Here is a 17,582-nt window from a genome sequence, read left to right as displayed (position 1 = left end):
AAACATAACACAAACACTTCATCAAAGTGAACGACTCAACACCCAACAAGATAACCAGCACACCGGCACCACGTGGGTGACATGAACCATAAGGAACAGCAGCTAGCGCCCGACCAGTACCTGCCTGGTACAAGGAACTCCCCTGAACTGCCCAAGGTCCAAGAAAAAGTTAAACCCCAAAGGGGTCGATAACAAACTATAATCATATAGAACCCGCAGCTTCCAGGACATCCACAACATCGCAAGTATCAGTTCCAGAGAAGAAATGTTCCCACAACGGACAATTATAACAGACATGAGCATCATAAAGCAAATCAAATATATCCTAACAGGATTCAAATAAAAGAAAGGCAGCACTCAAAGGTGAACACCCAAGGAAAACAGCACGCCAACTGGACCAGCAGATTAGAGGCCCCATCCTCCCAAGCTCAGAACTGGAACAGAGTGGGGACATTAAAGAGATTGTCTTCATCCCTACATGTCTAACCCAGTTTGCCTACCGGCACAGAAGACTGAGGATCCCTCCAGTAGGGCTGGAATCCTCCAGCACCACCAAAACATGCCTTAGTAGAACATGCAGGTCTATAATAGAAGGCAAAATGATCTCCCGGCGAGTCAATGACGCCCGATGAACCCTGGTTAACAGAACACGGACAGTAACTTAAAAATACCTCTCTAGGGAGATATAAATGTGCCAATGCCATAGATATGGCCATGCTGTAACCTAAGGAGGAAACAAGCCGCCTTCCGGAGAAGGAGTAACGGCCGTAGGGACACCTGCTTGCGTAGCAAAGGAAGGTTCTGGGGCACACGCCTCGCAGGACATGGAATCCTCCGGGGCGGATGGTTTAGCGCACTCTAAATTCCCTGATTCGGGGGAAGAGAGTACTCTAGAACAGCAATCGGCACATAACTGATGGGCATGGATAACCCGGGCCATTTCATATTCATTGCAAAACGTATGCTCAGAATCGTAGATGTCCGTCTCCAAAAAATCAGAATCCTCCATAGCTTGGAGATTGTAATTATGGACAAAACACTAAAGCCACCTTACACCCCCCAATGGCTGGGGCACTCACCAACTCCCGTGAACCAGACAACTAATGAACAGACTCCCTCCGTTGCCACTCATAAGCACACACCGGTCCCTAGGACTGCGCAAACTGATGATATAAGGCTGTTATGTCCGAATAGCCATAAGCCCAAGTATCACTACACATTAGCAGACAAAATCACATAACAAACATGATTAAAGTCCCCCCTGTTCAATAACCCCCCTCAGGAGATATTAACCCTTGATTCCATTTAAGATAAAAAAAAAAGTCCCACTGGGGCCCTGGCTTCTTTCATTAACATATCAAAATAAATTATCTTACCGGAATCTACGGCGTGGAACAGGAACACGGCCCTTCAAGTGTGACAGATAGTAGCATCGCTTCTGACATCGACTTGAGTGAATAAAGGCAGGCAACGAAACTCGTCAACGCCGATTACCCAGGAGCTGTTAATATGAGTCGGGATGGTTTCACAGAAAGAACTCCCCCTGCATCTCCAGACTTTCATCCTTGCTCTCACTGAGAGGTTGACAGGATTACTTAAAACTCCAGTCCCATTTTGAAGAGTACTACCCTCCATAAGAGACTAACTTCAATCTTCTGACACTTCTCTGCCAACCTCCTGAGACAAAAGGCAAAGAATGACTGGGGAATGAGGGAAGTGGGGGAGGTATTTAAGCCTTTGGCTGGGGTGTCTTTGCCTCTTCCTGGTGGCCAGGTTCTGAATTCCCAAAAGTAATGAATGCAGCTGTGGACTCTTCCCGTTTAAGAAGAAAATTTGAAAAGTCTATTTACTGAAAGTTTAAACCTCTCTCAAAATGTTTAGTATGTTTTTCGTTGTGTTTTTTCATTTTCACCCAGACTAGCAGTCAATCTAAGGGCTCGATTATCTAAACTTCACGAGATCAGATGTGATTTTTCATGCCAACCCTCACAGGTGTTGCCCCGGTGGAATTATCATAAAAAAGGGGCTGTCCCTGGGAGTGGCAATATGTCTTTTATTGAAAGTAATGAAGCTTGCTGAAAATGGACACTTCATTTTTTAATAGTGCACAAGTATGCTATCACAAGCTGAACTGTCTTCTCAATGCAAGCACACGGCCTTGTCACTATGGTAATGCCTTGTGGGCTTAGAGCTGCACTTAGGGTTTAAGAATAACAAATGTCGCTTTTGTTTTTAAAAAAAAAAAAAAAAGTGGCTAAGCAACATCTAAACTTTGGGGCATTTTTGTTACATACATTATTAAAGGGACATTAAACCCAAAATGTTTCTTTCATAATTCAGACAGAGAATACAATTTTAAACAAAATTCCAATTTACTTCTATTATCTAATGTGCTTCATTATTTAGATATTCTTTGTTAGAGAAATAGCAATGCACATGGGTGAGCCAATCACATGAGGCAAATATGTGCAGCCACCAATCAGAAGCTACTGAGCCTATCTAGATATGCTTTTCAGGAAGGAATATCAAGAGAATGAAGCAAATTAGATAACAGAAGTAAATTAAAAAGTTGTTTAAAATGGTATTCTCTATCTGAATCATGAAAGAGAAAATTTAGGTTTAATGTCCCTTTAACATTCTTGCAATAGAAATTCACACACAAATATGAAGGAAAAATTTGTATTGTTAAGGTGCATCATAAATCTTAACAAAATTCTTTACCAAAAATTGTACTTTATAAAAAACCTAAAATATGTATGTAAATTACACAAGAATAAATCATATTCAATATGCACAGTGCAAAAATTGTAATTTAAGTACACTTGATGTGCAAAAATCACTTAGAAATTTATATTTATAAGTACTTTCTGAGCTATCAGAAAAGAAAAACAAAATCAGAAGTGTGCTGTAACCAACATCAAGCAATTGACAAATATGATGGACGTTTGTAGTTTTAGAATAATGTGCTGAAAAAGAATTCTATCATTGTTTATTACTGCTGAATAAGTGATTTTTGTATTATAGAGAGTTTTCAAGAAAACGCATTATGGGTAATTTTCCTCACATTTAAAAGTATACAGGTGTCCGATAATTTCTTTCATACATGTTGTTATAGCACTTATGTTTGTATTGTACATCTAGTTTGTTTTGTAAAAATATTGGTGCACTATGAATTTGCTGAATTGGTTATAATCCAGTGCAATTAATCAGCTGCATTGATTGATTGTGTTGCTGTTGGGGATTGAGGAAACCAAATCTTTTTTTCAAACAAACAAAATGTGAGAAATGAGCAGATAATTAATAAATTATAGCATTGCTATACTTAAAGGTACAGTAAACACCTTGAGATTTGTATATAGAATATTTAGCTATGCATATATAAAACAACTTTGCAAAATACTTTCATTATTTTAGCTCTGAAAATTGAGCAATTTCTAATTCCCATAATTTAAACTGCACCCTGCTGACTTATATAGGCTAATCCTGCTACATGTCAGTCCCTAATCGACTAACTGATAAGAACTGAAAAACAATGCACTTTATACCAACATTATACCCTGGGCTAGGCTTGTTGTCTGTGGACTAAAGCCCAGATTAGCTCCTCCAAACAAGTCAAATGGTCAAATGTACACAATACATGTTCCTCCCTGCAGACCCTGCAGCATGTGTAACTCATATGTCCAGGAAAACATGGCTGAGATGGCAACCCTATGCTCGTACCTTCCACCATGACCCAGATATCCTTAGACACAGCCTTCACTCCTTTATCATCAGCCTCACACCAGTATCTTCCGGCATCTGGTCGCTGCACGTTTTTCAAGCTGAAAAGGACCACAGAACATATAAATTTGTCAGTAATAATGCTGGATAAGCAGACACTATGCTTTTAAAGAGCTCAGAGGGATTGTTATGTGTAAATTCCAGCACATGACAAAAAAATAGTAGCAGTAACTTAAAGGGACATAAAAAAGCAGAAAGCAAATGCTGTGTGTTAGATAATTTCTTTATTGCACTACCGAGTGGATATAATGGTATGGTTTACCCCAGCAGAGCAGCACACTCTACTAGTGAGCCAATTACAAGAGACAAATGCATATAGCCAACCAATCACCAACTAGCTCTTGCCCCTAACTTGGTATGCTTTCCAACAAAGTATACCAAGAGAACAAAATAAATATAACAGACGGCAACTAAAAAGTCTATTGAAACTGTATGCTTTATTTGAATCATTAACATTGATGCTCCAGTGCGGAAAACAAAAACATCTCTGTATGGGACATTTCATGGTCTATCACCAGATGTATATACAAGTTGCACACAAATAGCTATTTCCTGTTTGTTTCAAAATAAACAGCTGTTAAATTAAGCCTTTTTATGTACAAAATCATTTAAATAATGCTGCGTGTTAATATGAAATTATGTCCCAAACATTCACATGTATTGAAAGTCCACAATCAAATGGTTAGTGTTAGCCGCATGAGAAGAAATAATACTAAAGTCTAGACACTGTATTTATCATATAGCATTGCCAATCATCCCCCTACCGTGCCCTTACTCCCTTTGAGTAATAATTAAAAGGGACAGGAAACACCTTTTATTATTCGGATAGAATATACTATTTTTAGCAACTTTCAAATGTACTTTTATTATCAAATTTGCTTTATTCTATTATTATCCTTTGCTGATAACAATGCATTTTACTTATTAACCACAGACACAGCCGCACCCATTTAAGGGCATGCTGGTGTCTGCTTATGTTAGAGAGGTTGTACATTACAGTCAGGCATGTGGTGCCAGGCCTTATACAGTACCTGAGGAAGCTTATCCAGTGATCTTCATTTACAGGAATGTACATCTGGTCAGCGCTGTGCACGGGGTTGCCATCCTTCAGCCACTGGATCTCAGGCTCCTCCATGCCTTTCAAGCTGCAGTTCAACTTGGCCTCGTTACCCTGAGGCACTGTCAGGTTGTAACCACGATCAGTGAACCACAATCCTGCAGCGTCTTCTAGAAAAAGGGGGAGAAAGCAAAGACAAATAAAAATTAGACTACTTGTTTAATCAGACTCGCTACACTTATGTGAAATGATAAACTTCATACTCCGTTGTTATTAAAGGGACAGTCTAGTCAAAGTCAAACAAATGATCCCAATAAGGCATGCCATTTTAAACAATTTTCCAATTGACTTGTATCATTAAATTTGCTTTGTTCTCTTGGTATTCTTTGCTGAAAGCTAAACCTAGGTAGGCTCAAACTGATTTCTAAACTGTTAAAAAAAATGCCGCCTATCTCAGTGCATTTTGAAAGGTTTTCGTAGCTTGACAGCTCTAGTTCATGTGTGCCATATAGAGAACATTGTGCTCACTCCCGTGAAGCTATGTAATAGTCAGTACGGATTGGCTAAAATGTGAGTATGTCAAAAGAACTGAGATAAGGGGTAGTCTGCAGGGGCTTAGATACAAAGTAATCACACAAGTGTATTAATATAACGGTCGGTTATGAAAAACTGGAAATAGTTCATCTTTTTAAACAATACATTTCTGGAGTAGACTGCCCCTTTAAGAGACACCTCTCAAATTCCATTCTTTCAAAAAAAATGAGGGAATTCTACTTTTGTTTAATAGGACCGTTAACATATTTTTTCTCTAAGTATTTATAAAGTGTTCTTTAAAAAATTAACCTGCCATTCAAAGGAAAGCAAACAAAATATTTTTTTTAAATGTCCTTAGAAGTCCAGCAGGGCTCTCCTAGCTGCCCCTAAGCCTGCAGCACAGTTGCTCAGGGGTGGTACAGACATCAAGGAGTTGAGAACCCAACGCAATTCATTAGTTACAGAGTGCACTCCATGTAACCCATGCATGCACATAGCTTACTAGATCAAGATGCATCACAATCCCACTGTATACCATGCTCTGCTGGTTGGTAAGTAATGTGTATTAACAGGTTACAAGAGAATTAGGGCAGACACTCCTCATCTGGTCAGTTGAAATGCCAGCAGCAAATTAGCAATAGTAACCATGTCATGCCAAGTGTTTAACCCCAGCAGTTTAACCAGGGGTTAAACACAAAGTATCGCTCAGGAGCTGCAGAGCACTGCTGGCCCTGAGCGGATACAGCTGCAACAACTACTGCTGATTGGCTTACTGGCTGTATCCAGATCTGCAGTTCTCTGTGGCTCACAAGAGGTACTTTGTGTGTTTAACTCATTTACTAGGTTAATTACAGAGTTGGAGAATCAAATGTGCTAAAATGAAATACTCAAACAAATTAGAGCATGTAATGTTCGCAATATAATTTCCCTTTAAAAGAAAACATGCTGCAAGTTTGGGGGCAGCTAAGATAGAAGAAAAACATAAATGTATGCTTACCTGATACATTTATTTATTTCCATGTACGGTGAGTTCAAGGAATCATCAATTACTATTGGGAATATCACTCTTGGCCAGCAGGAGGAGACAAAGAGCACCACAGCAAAGCTGCTAAATGTCACTTCCCTTCCCACAATCCCCAGTTATTCGACTGAAGGAAAAAGGAGAAAAAAAGGAAACACAAGGTGTAGAGGTGCCTGAGGTTAAAGTTAAAAATAACTGTCTTAAAATAAAGGGTGGGCTGTGGACTCGCCGTATCTGGAAATAAATACATTTATCAGGTAAGCATAAATTTTGTTTTCTTTCCTAATATACGGTGAGTCCACAGAATCATCAATTACTGTTGGGAACCAATACCCAAGCTAGAGGACACCGATGATTGGGGAGGGACAAGACAGGTAACCTAAACAGAAGGCACCACTGCTTGAAGAACCTTTCTCCCAAAAGAACCTCAGCCAAGACAAAAGTAACCAATTTGTAAAATTTGGACAGGGTATGCAGAGAAGACTAAGTTGCAGCCTTGCAAATCCGTTCCACAGAAGCTTCATTTCTGAAAACCCAAGAAGAGGAGACCGCCCTAGTGGAATGAGCTGTAATTCTCTCAGGAGATTGCTGCCCAGCAGTCTCATAAGCAAAGCCAATTAAACTTTACAACCAGAGAGAGAGAGTAGTAGCAGAAGCTTCAGAAAAGAAGAACTATGACCGAGAGAAGGAACAACAATTTCCCGATTAAAATTTATGTCCAAAACCACTTTAGGAAGAAACCTAACTTAGTACGAAGAACCGCCTTATCAGAATGAAAGATAAGATAAGGCGAATCACACTGCAAGCTGAGAGTTCTGACACTCTCCAAGCAGAAGAGATAACAACAAGAAACAAAACCTTCCAAGATAACAACTAAACATCTATGGAATGCAATGGCTCAAACGAAGCCTGCTGCAAAAAGTTAAGAACAAGGATAAAGCACCAAGGAGAAGCAACAGACTTACACACAGGCCTGATTCTTATCAGGGCCCGACAAAAAGATTGCACATCTGGCATGTCCGCCAGATGCTGATATAGCAAAATAGATAATGCAGGAGGAACCTGACCCTCCCGGGTACTGACTGATAAACCCTTCTCCAGTTTCTGGAGAAAAAGACAAAATTCTAGGAATTCTGACCCCACTCCAAGAGTTCCCCTTGGATTCACACCAATAAAAGATATTTACACCATATCTTAGGTAAATATTTCTAGAAACTGGCTTGTGAGCCTGAATCATGGTAACAATGACCACTCAGAAAAAAAACGCGAAGACAAAATTAAGCTTTTAATCTCCAAGCAGTCAGCTTTAGAGAGAAAAAAAAAAAAAAAGATTTGGACGAAGGAAGTGTCAAGGTATATGTAAGGTCAATAAATATATATATATATATATATATATATATATATATATATATATATATATATATATATATATATATATATATATATATATATATATTTTAATCATATATTTTAAGGCTATGCAATACAATTATATTTATTCAGATCTGACTGGCCAGTAGAAATTATTCATTTCTGTCAGACAAACTGACTTCAAACATGTTTAATTCTCCCCCACTTTTTCAATTACACAGGAAACTCAAAGGATTACTTTAAAAGAGACATCCCTAGCTAAAGTGAGAACAATAGAGCATTTGGTTTAATTAAAATGTAACAACAATTTCAGAAACCATATGTGTGATTGCTTGGGAATGTGAGATAAAATCTATTTACCCCTCCCAATGTACCTAAGAGTCTGACTCAGGTGATAAATCTTGTGAGAAAGTAACTCTGTGCATTTCAAATGCAAATAAACCAAGCTATGTGGGTGGGGCAATGAAGACCTTAGGAAACACAGACAAATGCTATGGTGTGGACTTAAAATTACTGAAAGCAGTGTGGGTTAAAGAATTAACATTTACAACCCCTGTATAACACAGATAAAATTAAATACATTTTACAAAGGAAATAATACCAATAGCTTCATATATGTTTGGAATGATTCAAATAGCCCATATATGTATATATATATTGAAATAGTACGTTTTATATTAAATAAATAACTGCTGCAGTTAATAGATATATGAAAAATAGATTCAAACTGTAATAATCCCATGGTCTAATCATATATATAATATATTTTTTCTATTTTTCAGATGGAGTGCCTACATGGGATACCTGAATCATGTCATATGATTATATACTAGATGGTTATGAAAGTTTAAATACGGCTCTGAAAACATATTAGATATATAAATGCCAGAATAGTTGACAGTATTAAATTGCTTTAATATGGTATGATGCTTGGGGCACATGATATTTGATATCAAAATGATCACAGAGGTGATACAAAATTGCCTCATCTATGATTGATATTATGAGGGATTCATGAAAGAAATTATGGCAGTTATTACATAGTTTAAAGAAATATTTATTTTTACTGTCTAGAAATATTGCATGTATTGCTGTGCTGTGCTGTCTGCTGCAGCCATGAGATGATTGGATGTTGCAAGGATACATTTCCTTGACCACATACATTCCCAAATGAACCAATCCATGTTCAGTTGCAAAGAACCAATCCGAGACAAGGCTTCCGTGGGGCGTTTCCCATACTCACCAATGATAGATAATAATCAAAAAGGGGAGGGGTAAAAATCAGATGATTTAACCTCAAGCATAGAGACTGAGAGGGAGGCTGCTGGCTAATCCTGAAGGAATAACTACTGTGGTTATTATTAAAGTACACACCTACTATTGGACTCCATATGCAATATCCCCAATTTTGAGATTCTGAGGTGAAATTGAATCTGTTGAGAAACATTTGAAACCGGATATCGATTGGTTTATTTGGTAAAGTATACAAGGTTTTTGGTAAGATAAGTTATATGCATAGTCACTACAGTTAAATTACAATTGGAAGATTGTAAAGATCAAATTGGGCTTTTAAATTGTATTGCATAAACCTTGAATAGCTCTTAGCTTCCCTATTTGTATGCAAGCATTTAAAGTAAACATTTACTATTGCTGTATGTAGCAGAGTTAAGGAAATAGTTTATATTTCAAGTTAGCATTTCATAGCCTATGTATTGTTAAACTAATCCCAATCTTAAATTGTTTATCTATGCAAATATATAATAATAATTCAGAAGTGTATATTGTATTATTGTTTAAATTTGTATCTGGTAGGCTAAGTAATTTATCTGTGAAGGTTCTGAGGTTTTAAATCAATATTTTATTAGGATTGTATTGCTTGGATGTTAAAAGTTAAAGGTTTTAGCCCCATTGTGTTAACTGAATGAAAGGCTATTTGTAAATAAGGCTGATTTTTTTTAAGGTAAATTTTTCTGGGTTTTGTAAGAAGGATAGCATATATTAACAATTGTTTTTAACGTGTATAATAGTGTTTCATATTATGGTATTACAAGTATATTTCAATATGTTCATGGATATTAACTAAATAAAAGAATTCAGGTATTTATATTAATTGTATGGTTTCTAGTAGATGCATGTTAGTTAAGGGTTTCTATTTTTAAGGATAATTATTATTTGTTTCGTGTTATAACCCTGCCATAAGCGGATATATTATTTGGAGAGCACTACTTAGATTTTCATAAATATACTGACAGAAGGAACCCTGAATCCTGACCCTATCAGAAGGTCATTCCTCAGATGCAGTCTCCAAGGTGGGGGAGACGACATTTCCACTCAGTCTGCATACCAGATCCTGCGAGGCTACGCACGGGCTATGAAAATCATTGATGCTCTCTCCAGTTTGATATGATCAATAACTCATGGAAGAAGCGCAAATGGAGGAAATAGGTTTGCAAGACTGAAATCCCAAGAAAACCACCAGGACATCTATCAGGGTGATCTGCATATCACTTGACCTGAACCTAACATTGGAAGCTTGGTGTTCTGCCAAAGCGCCCTCAGAAGGCAACTCCGGAATCCTCCATTTGAGGGTTTACCTAGAGAACACCTCCAGAAGGAGAGCCCACTCCCCGGGATGAAATATCCAACTGTTCATAAGTCCAATTAAAATCTTCTCAAGCCAGAGTGTAAACCACTGTGCTACCCTGGCTTGATCCAATAGTCCACCCCTGGAAAGTGGATAACCGACAGCTAATGTGAGCTTCTGCCCACTGAACATCCAGGTCACCTCCTACATGACTAAGGAACTCAGAGATCCCTGGTGGCTAATGTAAGCCATTAAGGTGATATCTGACTGGAACCAAGCTAAGGACTACTGAGGCCAAGCCATCAGAGCATTGTAAATTGCTCTCAATTCCAAGATGATAAAGAGGAGAGTAGACACTTCCAATTCAATAATACCTGTGTCTTAAACAAATCCCAGACTGCTTCGCAGCCCAGCAGGCTGGCATCCGTGGTCACATCACCCAGGAATGTCTCTAGACGCAAGCCCCCCAAGACAAATACTCCTGAAAAACCACTATGGGAGATGGTCTCTTGTCGACTGATCTTGATCTATCTTTTAAGACAGATCTGAATGTTCTCCATTTTAGGGAGAATAGCAAAGGGAATGTCCAAGGAAACCATCAGACCAGTTCCCTCCATACAGTAAGTCGCTTGCAAAAGTGAAGGAAAAAACAACTGCAGCTAGATCCAAACTCCTAACCTTCTGGTTGCAAGAAGGTGAAGCTATCTACCAGGCCACTAGAGCTTGCTGTTACCCAGACATGCAGAGAGATGAAAACAAAAATCCTTGATTATCTGACCTCTGTTAGAATCTTCTTCTAGATAGAGAATCCTTTAAGTTCCCCAAATAAATCACCCTCGTAGATGGAATAAGGGAACTCTTCTCCATATTAATTTACCATCCATGGGAAAGTATATTGGACATGAATTTTAGAAAGAGAGTTTGCTCGAAGGGAGGAAACATGTGAACTAAATATTGTCCGGAAAAACACCCTTCATAATCCCAAGACTTAAAAGTCTTTCTAGGATGACGAAACTCAGGAACTTCATTAAGAACAGGCCCTCTTGAACCAAAGGAAAATGGATACTACTTGAATGAAGGTCAGAACATGAGAATCTTGAGGTAAATACCTAGATCCCATTCCAGACTGGGACTGGAACTATCACTCCCAGAGAGGAAAGTCCTGAACCCAGTTCAAGGAATGTCTCATCATACCTGGATTGCAAATACTCTAGAAGTAGAAATCTGCCCCTGGGAGGAAATATTAGATTGGACTAAGAGTGGTTGGATTCCAAAAGACATGGCGGACCCTGCAGAAAGAGGAAAAGGAAAACCTTCCTTTAGTCTTACTCTCTTGACGTGTGGTAGAAAAGCCCTTCACCCGGAAAGTCAGAGGATAATTCTGCCAGACTAAGTCCAAACAAGGACTCATCCTTGAAAGGAAGCACCAGAAGCGTGGATTTGGAGGAAACCTAAAATATTGAACCTGCCACTGCAAAACTATAAGATCTAGGCTGTACCACGAAGCCACAGTTAAACTTCTCAGTTGACCAAGTGTTCAGCAAAAATGCCCGGCGGGCTAGCACAACAAGTCTAATAAGACAAGGCATTGCTCTAAATGAACAATTAAACCTCCAGCTTCTTATCCATGGATCCGTAAAGGAGCAGCTACCGTGCACTTTATTGGAGCCAGCGACAGGAAAATCCTTTAAAGGACAGGAAACAGGGAGAAGGATATGCCTAGCTTCTCCTATTCCTGTGAAAATATACAAGGCACGTCTAGAAACATCATAGAAATTATGAAGTTCACAAAACTTTCAAAGGATGACGACAGGAGTATCGATGTCGTCCAAGTAACGAAAACCTCCTTTAACAATACACGAGGTGTGCAATCATACATCTGAAGGAAACAACTTCAGCATCAGATGAAGGAATTATACTGTCCAAATCTGAGTTTTACCTATGGAAGCTACTGGCGAATTCTCCTCACCAGACTTAGGAGAAAGACCAACCTGTGTAGCCAAATGAGGATCAGAAACCTTACTATCTGAATCTTGTAAATTTCCTCTTGCGGTTTTCCTAAAGGATAGGAAAGGCAGATAAAGCCCCTGATACCTTAGATACCTGAGCTACAAAATCTGCAGGCAAATACACTCCTCAAGGAGATTTAGAGGAACCGCAGGGCACTGCATGTGACTCCATATAGGCTTGGGACGTTAAGGAGAAAAACTATGGCATAGCCTGAACAGTATCATCCTGGGAGACATAAACCTCAGAGGGTAACAACCTATCTGTACATGCAAAAGGATAGCTAAACATGCAGCACAAAAAAAAAATGGACATTTAATTTGTCTAAAATATAAAACATATATGCTAATATGAGGGACAGATCTAAGAGAAAACACTCAGTACCTCAAAGGCCAATAATCATTTGTTCCTAGGAACATAAGCCTCTACTGAAAAGCAAAATTGTTATTTTATAACCCTTAACTTAAAGGTGTACAATGTACAAAAAGAATGCATCAGCTTACACAAGTACAGAAAAGGAAATGTATTCATTTAATTTCCACAATAAATTCATAAAACCTTGACTGAAGGTTCAAACATGAAAACTCTGCTATCTACTATTGAATTTTTAAACTTTTTTCAAAACAGAGCAACAATCAGAACAGCCTCTCTAAGCAGGCTGTACCGCTGACTCACAATAACAAACTCCCGATACAGGCAGAAAAGAACTCTGTTTCATTCTCAGGTAGAGAATAAGGCAAGGTAACAGAAACTGCCTTAGACAAGAACCTAAAATGGCGGCGCTCCGTCCTAGGAGGAGGAGACGGGGCCATGAAAACGGCATGGAGATGCAGCGCAGTTTTTACATCGCGCTTAATCCTGCTGCTCAGCATTGAGAAAATCACCCTTAAGTCCGGAAGGCATCCTGCCCGACAGGGCTGTGATGGTTGCAAAACACAAATCGGTTTGTAGTTACAAGAATAATGAAACCCCTCTACCCATTGCAATAAGCAGAGGGAGATACCTCATACTTGCTCCATAGTATACTGAGCAAAAAAATTAGTGTAAGAGAATGCCCAATGATTCTTAATAAAGTAAAAATACAAATTTCCTCTGATTCTGAGCACTCAGAGAGTTAACTTCTTCTTTTGAGGCAGATTAACCTCGGAGTCTCCAATCACATGACAAAGTGCCTGCCTACTGCCAGAATTATCCTTCTTAAAGGATTGTGTCCCATATTTAAGTGCAGATTACCTTATATTTTGATCCATAACCCCATCAGTGCCAGTCTCCTAGCCCCAGAAGACAAAAAAGCACTTACCTGCACATCTATCTGCCTGGCAGGAAGGCAGCTCACAAAGTATGGAAGTATGCCACTCCTTACAGAGAACTATGACTAAAGAATGATCAGAGCAAATCTACTCTGGCTTTCTATACAAGGGCAGCAACATGTTAGGAACTTGTGAGGTGGACCTCACTGCATTTTTCTAACTGCTTTAAAGCCACCACTGCTCTACTAAAGAGACTAACGTGGATTACGGCTATACCCAAACTTGAAAGGAAAGTTCAGAGCAAACCTACTCTGGCTTTCAAATAATAAAATCTTGATTAAAGTGAAATCTTCTTCACACACCTAAACTTCATCTCCTCCTTGCACCGAAGGCAAAGAGAATGACTGGGGATTGTGGGAAGTTTAGTGACATTTAGCAGCTTTGCTGTGGTGCTCTTTGCCGCCTCCTGCTGGCCAGGAGTGATATTCCCAACAGTAATTGATGATTCCGTGGACTCACCGTATCTTAGGAAAGAAAGGCAATTTAAACATTTGAGTGATTTTAATTCTCTTGGAAAGTTATATTAACTAAACTTTAACTAAATATTGTTATGTTTATTGCCCCTATAATGCATCTTTTTAAAGGAAAAACACTTTGGAATATACTTATTTTCTTCTGTTAAGTGTGATCAGTCCACGGGTCATCATTACTTCTGGGATATTACTCCTCCCCAACAGGAAGTGCAAGAGGATTCACCCAGCAGAGCTGCATATAGCTCCTCCCCTCTACGTCACTCCCAGTCATTCTCTTGCACCCAACGACTAGATAGGATGTGTGAGAGGACTATGGTGATTATACTTAGTTTTATATCTTCAATCAAAAGTTTGTTATTTTAAAATAGCACCGGAGTGTGTTATTATCTCTCTGGCAGAGTTTGAAGAAGAATCTACCAGAGTTTTTGTTATGATTTTAGCCGGAGTAGTTAAGATCATATTGCTGTTTCTCGGCCATCTGAGGAGAGGTAAACTTCAGATCAGGGGACAGCGGGCAGATGAATCTGCATAGAGGTATGTAGCAGTTTTTATTTTCTGACAATGGAATTGATGAGAAAATCCTGCCATACCGATATGTCATGTATGTATACTTTACACTTCAGTATTCTGGGGAATGGTACTTCACTAGAATTACACTGTATGAAATACATAAAGCTGTTTAATAACTAGAGATTATGTTTAACGTTTTTGCTGGAATGTAAAATCGTTTTCATTTGCTGAGGTACTGAGTGAATAAATGTTTGGGCACTATTTTTCCACTTGGCAGTTGCTTAATCTGTTTTCTGACAGTTTCTGTTCTCCCTCACTGCTGTGTGTGAGGGGCCGTTTTTTGGCGCTTTTACTACGCATCAAATATTTCAGTCAGCAACTCATTGTATTCCCTGCATGATCCGGTTCATCTCTACAGAGCTCAGGGGTCTTCAAAACTTATTTTGAGGGAGGTAATTTCTCTCAGCAGAGCTGTGAGAATTATAGTTTGACTGAGATAAAAAACGTTTATTCTGTAATTTGTTTCCTGCTTTCAGAATTTGTTATCTTTGCTAATGGGATTAAACCTTTGCTAAAGTTGTGTTGTTTACAAGGATTGAGGCTATAACTGTTTCAATTTATTAATTTTCAACTGTCATAAATCTTCTGTGCTTCTTAAAGGCACAGTACGTTTTAATATTATTCTAATTGAATTGTATTTCCAAGTTGCAAGTTTATTTGCTAGTGTGTTAAACATGTCTGATTCAGAGGATGATACCTGTGTCATTTGTTGCAATGCCAAAGTGGAGCCCAATAGAAATTTATGTACTAACTGTATTGATGCTACTTTAAATAAAAGTCAATCTGTACAAATTGAACAAATTTCACCAAACAACGAGGGGAGAGTTATGCCGACTAACTCGCCTCACGTGTCAGTACCTACATCTCCCGCTCAGAGGGAGGTGCGTGATATTGTAGCGCCGAGTACATCTGGGCGGCCATTACAAATCACATTACAGGATATGGCTACTGTTATGACTGAGGTTTTGGCTAAATTACCAGAACTAAGAGGTAAGCGTGATCACTCTGGGGTGAGAACAGAGTGCGCTGATAATATTAGGGCCATGTCAGACACTGCGTCACAGGTGGCAGAACATGAGGACGGAGAACTTCATTCTGTGGGTGACGGTTCTGATCCAAACAGACTGGATTCAGATATTTCAAATTTTAAATTTAAACTGGAAAACCTCCGTGTATTACTAGGGGAGGTGTTAGCGGCTCTGAATGATTGTAACACAGTTGCAATACCAGAGAAAATGTGTAGGTTGGATAAATATTTTGCGGTACCGACGAGTACTGAGGTTTTTCCTATACCTAAGAGACTTACTGAAATTGTTACTAAGGAGTGGGATAGACCCGGTGTGCCGTTCTCACCCCCTCCGATATTTAGAAAAATGTTTCCAATAGACGCCACCACAAGGGACTTATGGCAAACGGTCCCTAAGGTGGAGGGAGCAGTTTCTACCTTAGCTAAGCGTACCACTATCCCGGTGGAGGATAGCTGTGCTTTTTCAGATCCAATGGATAAAAAGTTAGAGGGTTACCTTAAGAAAATGTTTGTTCAACAAGGTTTTATATTGCAACCCCTTGCATGCATTGCGCCGATCACGGCTGCAGCGGCATTCTGGATTGAGTCTCTGGAAGAGAACATTGGTTCAGCTACTCTGGACGACATTACGGACAGGCTTAGAGTCCTTAAACTAGCTAATTCTTTCATTTCGGAGGCCGTAGTACATCTTACTAAACTTACGGCGAAAAATTCAGGATTCGCCATTCAGGCACGCAGGGCGCTGTGGCTAAAATCCTGGTCAGCTGATGTTACTTCTAAGTCTAAATTGCTTAATATACCTTTCAAAGGGCAGACCTTATTCGGGCCCGGGTTGAAAGAGATTATCGCTGACATTACAGGAGGTAAAGGCCATGCCCTGCCTCAGGACAAAGCCAAAGCCAAGACTAGACAGTCTAATTTTCGTTCCTTTCGTAATTTCAAAGCAGGAGCAGCATCAACTTCCTCTGCACCAAAACAGGAAGGAGCTGTTGCTCGCTACAGACAAGGCTGGAAACCTAACCAGTCCTGGAACAAGGGCAAGCAGACTAGGAAACCTGCTGCTGCCCCTAAAACAGCATGAATTGAGGGCCCCCGATCCGGGACCGGATCTAGTGGGGGGCAGACTTTCTCTCTTCGCCCAGGCTTGGGCAAGAGATGTTCAGGATCCCTGGGCGCTAGAGATAATATCTCAGGGATACCTACTGGACTTCAAATACTCTCCTCCAAGAGAGAGATTTCATCTGTCAAGATTGTCAACAATCCAGACAAAGAAAGAGGCGTTTCTACGCTGCGTACAAGAGCTCTTGTTAAGGGGAGTAATCCATCCAGTTCCACGATCGGAACAGGGACAGGGGTTTTACTCAAATCTGTTTGTGGTTCCCAAAAAAGAGGGAACTTTCAGACCAATCCTGGACTTAAAGATCCTAAACAAATTCCTAAGAGTTCCATCGTTCAAGATGGAGACTATTCGGACAATTTTACCTATGATCCAAGAGGGTCAGTACATGACCACTGTAGATTTAAAAGATGCTTACCTTCACATACCGATTCACAAAGATCATTATCGGTACCTAAGGTTTGCCTTCCTAGACAGGCATTACCAGTTTGTGGCTCTTCCATTCGGATTGGCTACAGCTCCAAGAATCTTCACAAAGGTTCTGGGTGCTCTTCTGGCGGTACTAAGACCGCGGGGAATCTCGGTAGCTCCTTACCTAGACGACATTCTGATACAAGCTTCAAGCTTTCAAACTGCCAAGTCTCATACAGAGTTAGTGCTGGCATTTCTAAGGTCACATGGGTGGAAGGTGAACGAAAAGAAAAGTTCACTCGTTCCACTCACAAGAGTTC

General features: G+C 39.5%; 1 protein-coding gene across 1 annotated transcript in view; it reads right to left on the bottom strand.

The window, feature by feature from the left end:
• The window catches only part of TYRO3 (TYRO3 protein tyrosine kinase), a 533,278-nt gene that overhangs the window by 416,082 nt on the left and 99,614 nt on the right, over positions 1 to 17,582 (bottom strand). The window contains exons 2-3 of the mRNA XM_053697821.1: positions 4,812 to 5,007; positions 3,721 to 3,821 (exon numbers count right to left, since the gene is read on the bottom strand). Coding sequence (XP_053553796.1) covers positions 3,721 to 3,821; positions 4,812 to 5,007 — 297 coding nt within the window. The remainder of the gene's footprint in view (positions 1 to 3,720; positions 3,822 to 4,811; positions 5,008 to 17,582) is intronic.

Source organism: Bombina bombina, chromosome 1 (genome assembly GCF_027579735.1).
Source record: "Bombina bombina isolate aBomBom1 chromosome 1, aBomBom1.pri, whole genome shotgun sequence".
NCBI lineage: Eukaryota > Metazoa > Chordata > Amphibia > Anura > Bombinatoridae > Bombina > Bombina bombina.
The sequence above is the reverse complement of the archived record's forward strand: the minus strand, read 5'-3'. Positions and strand labels throughout refer to the sequence as shown.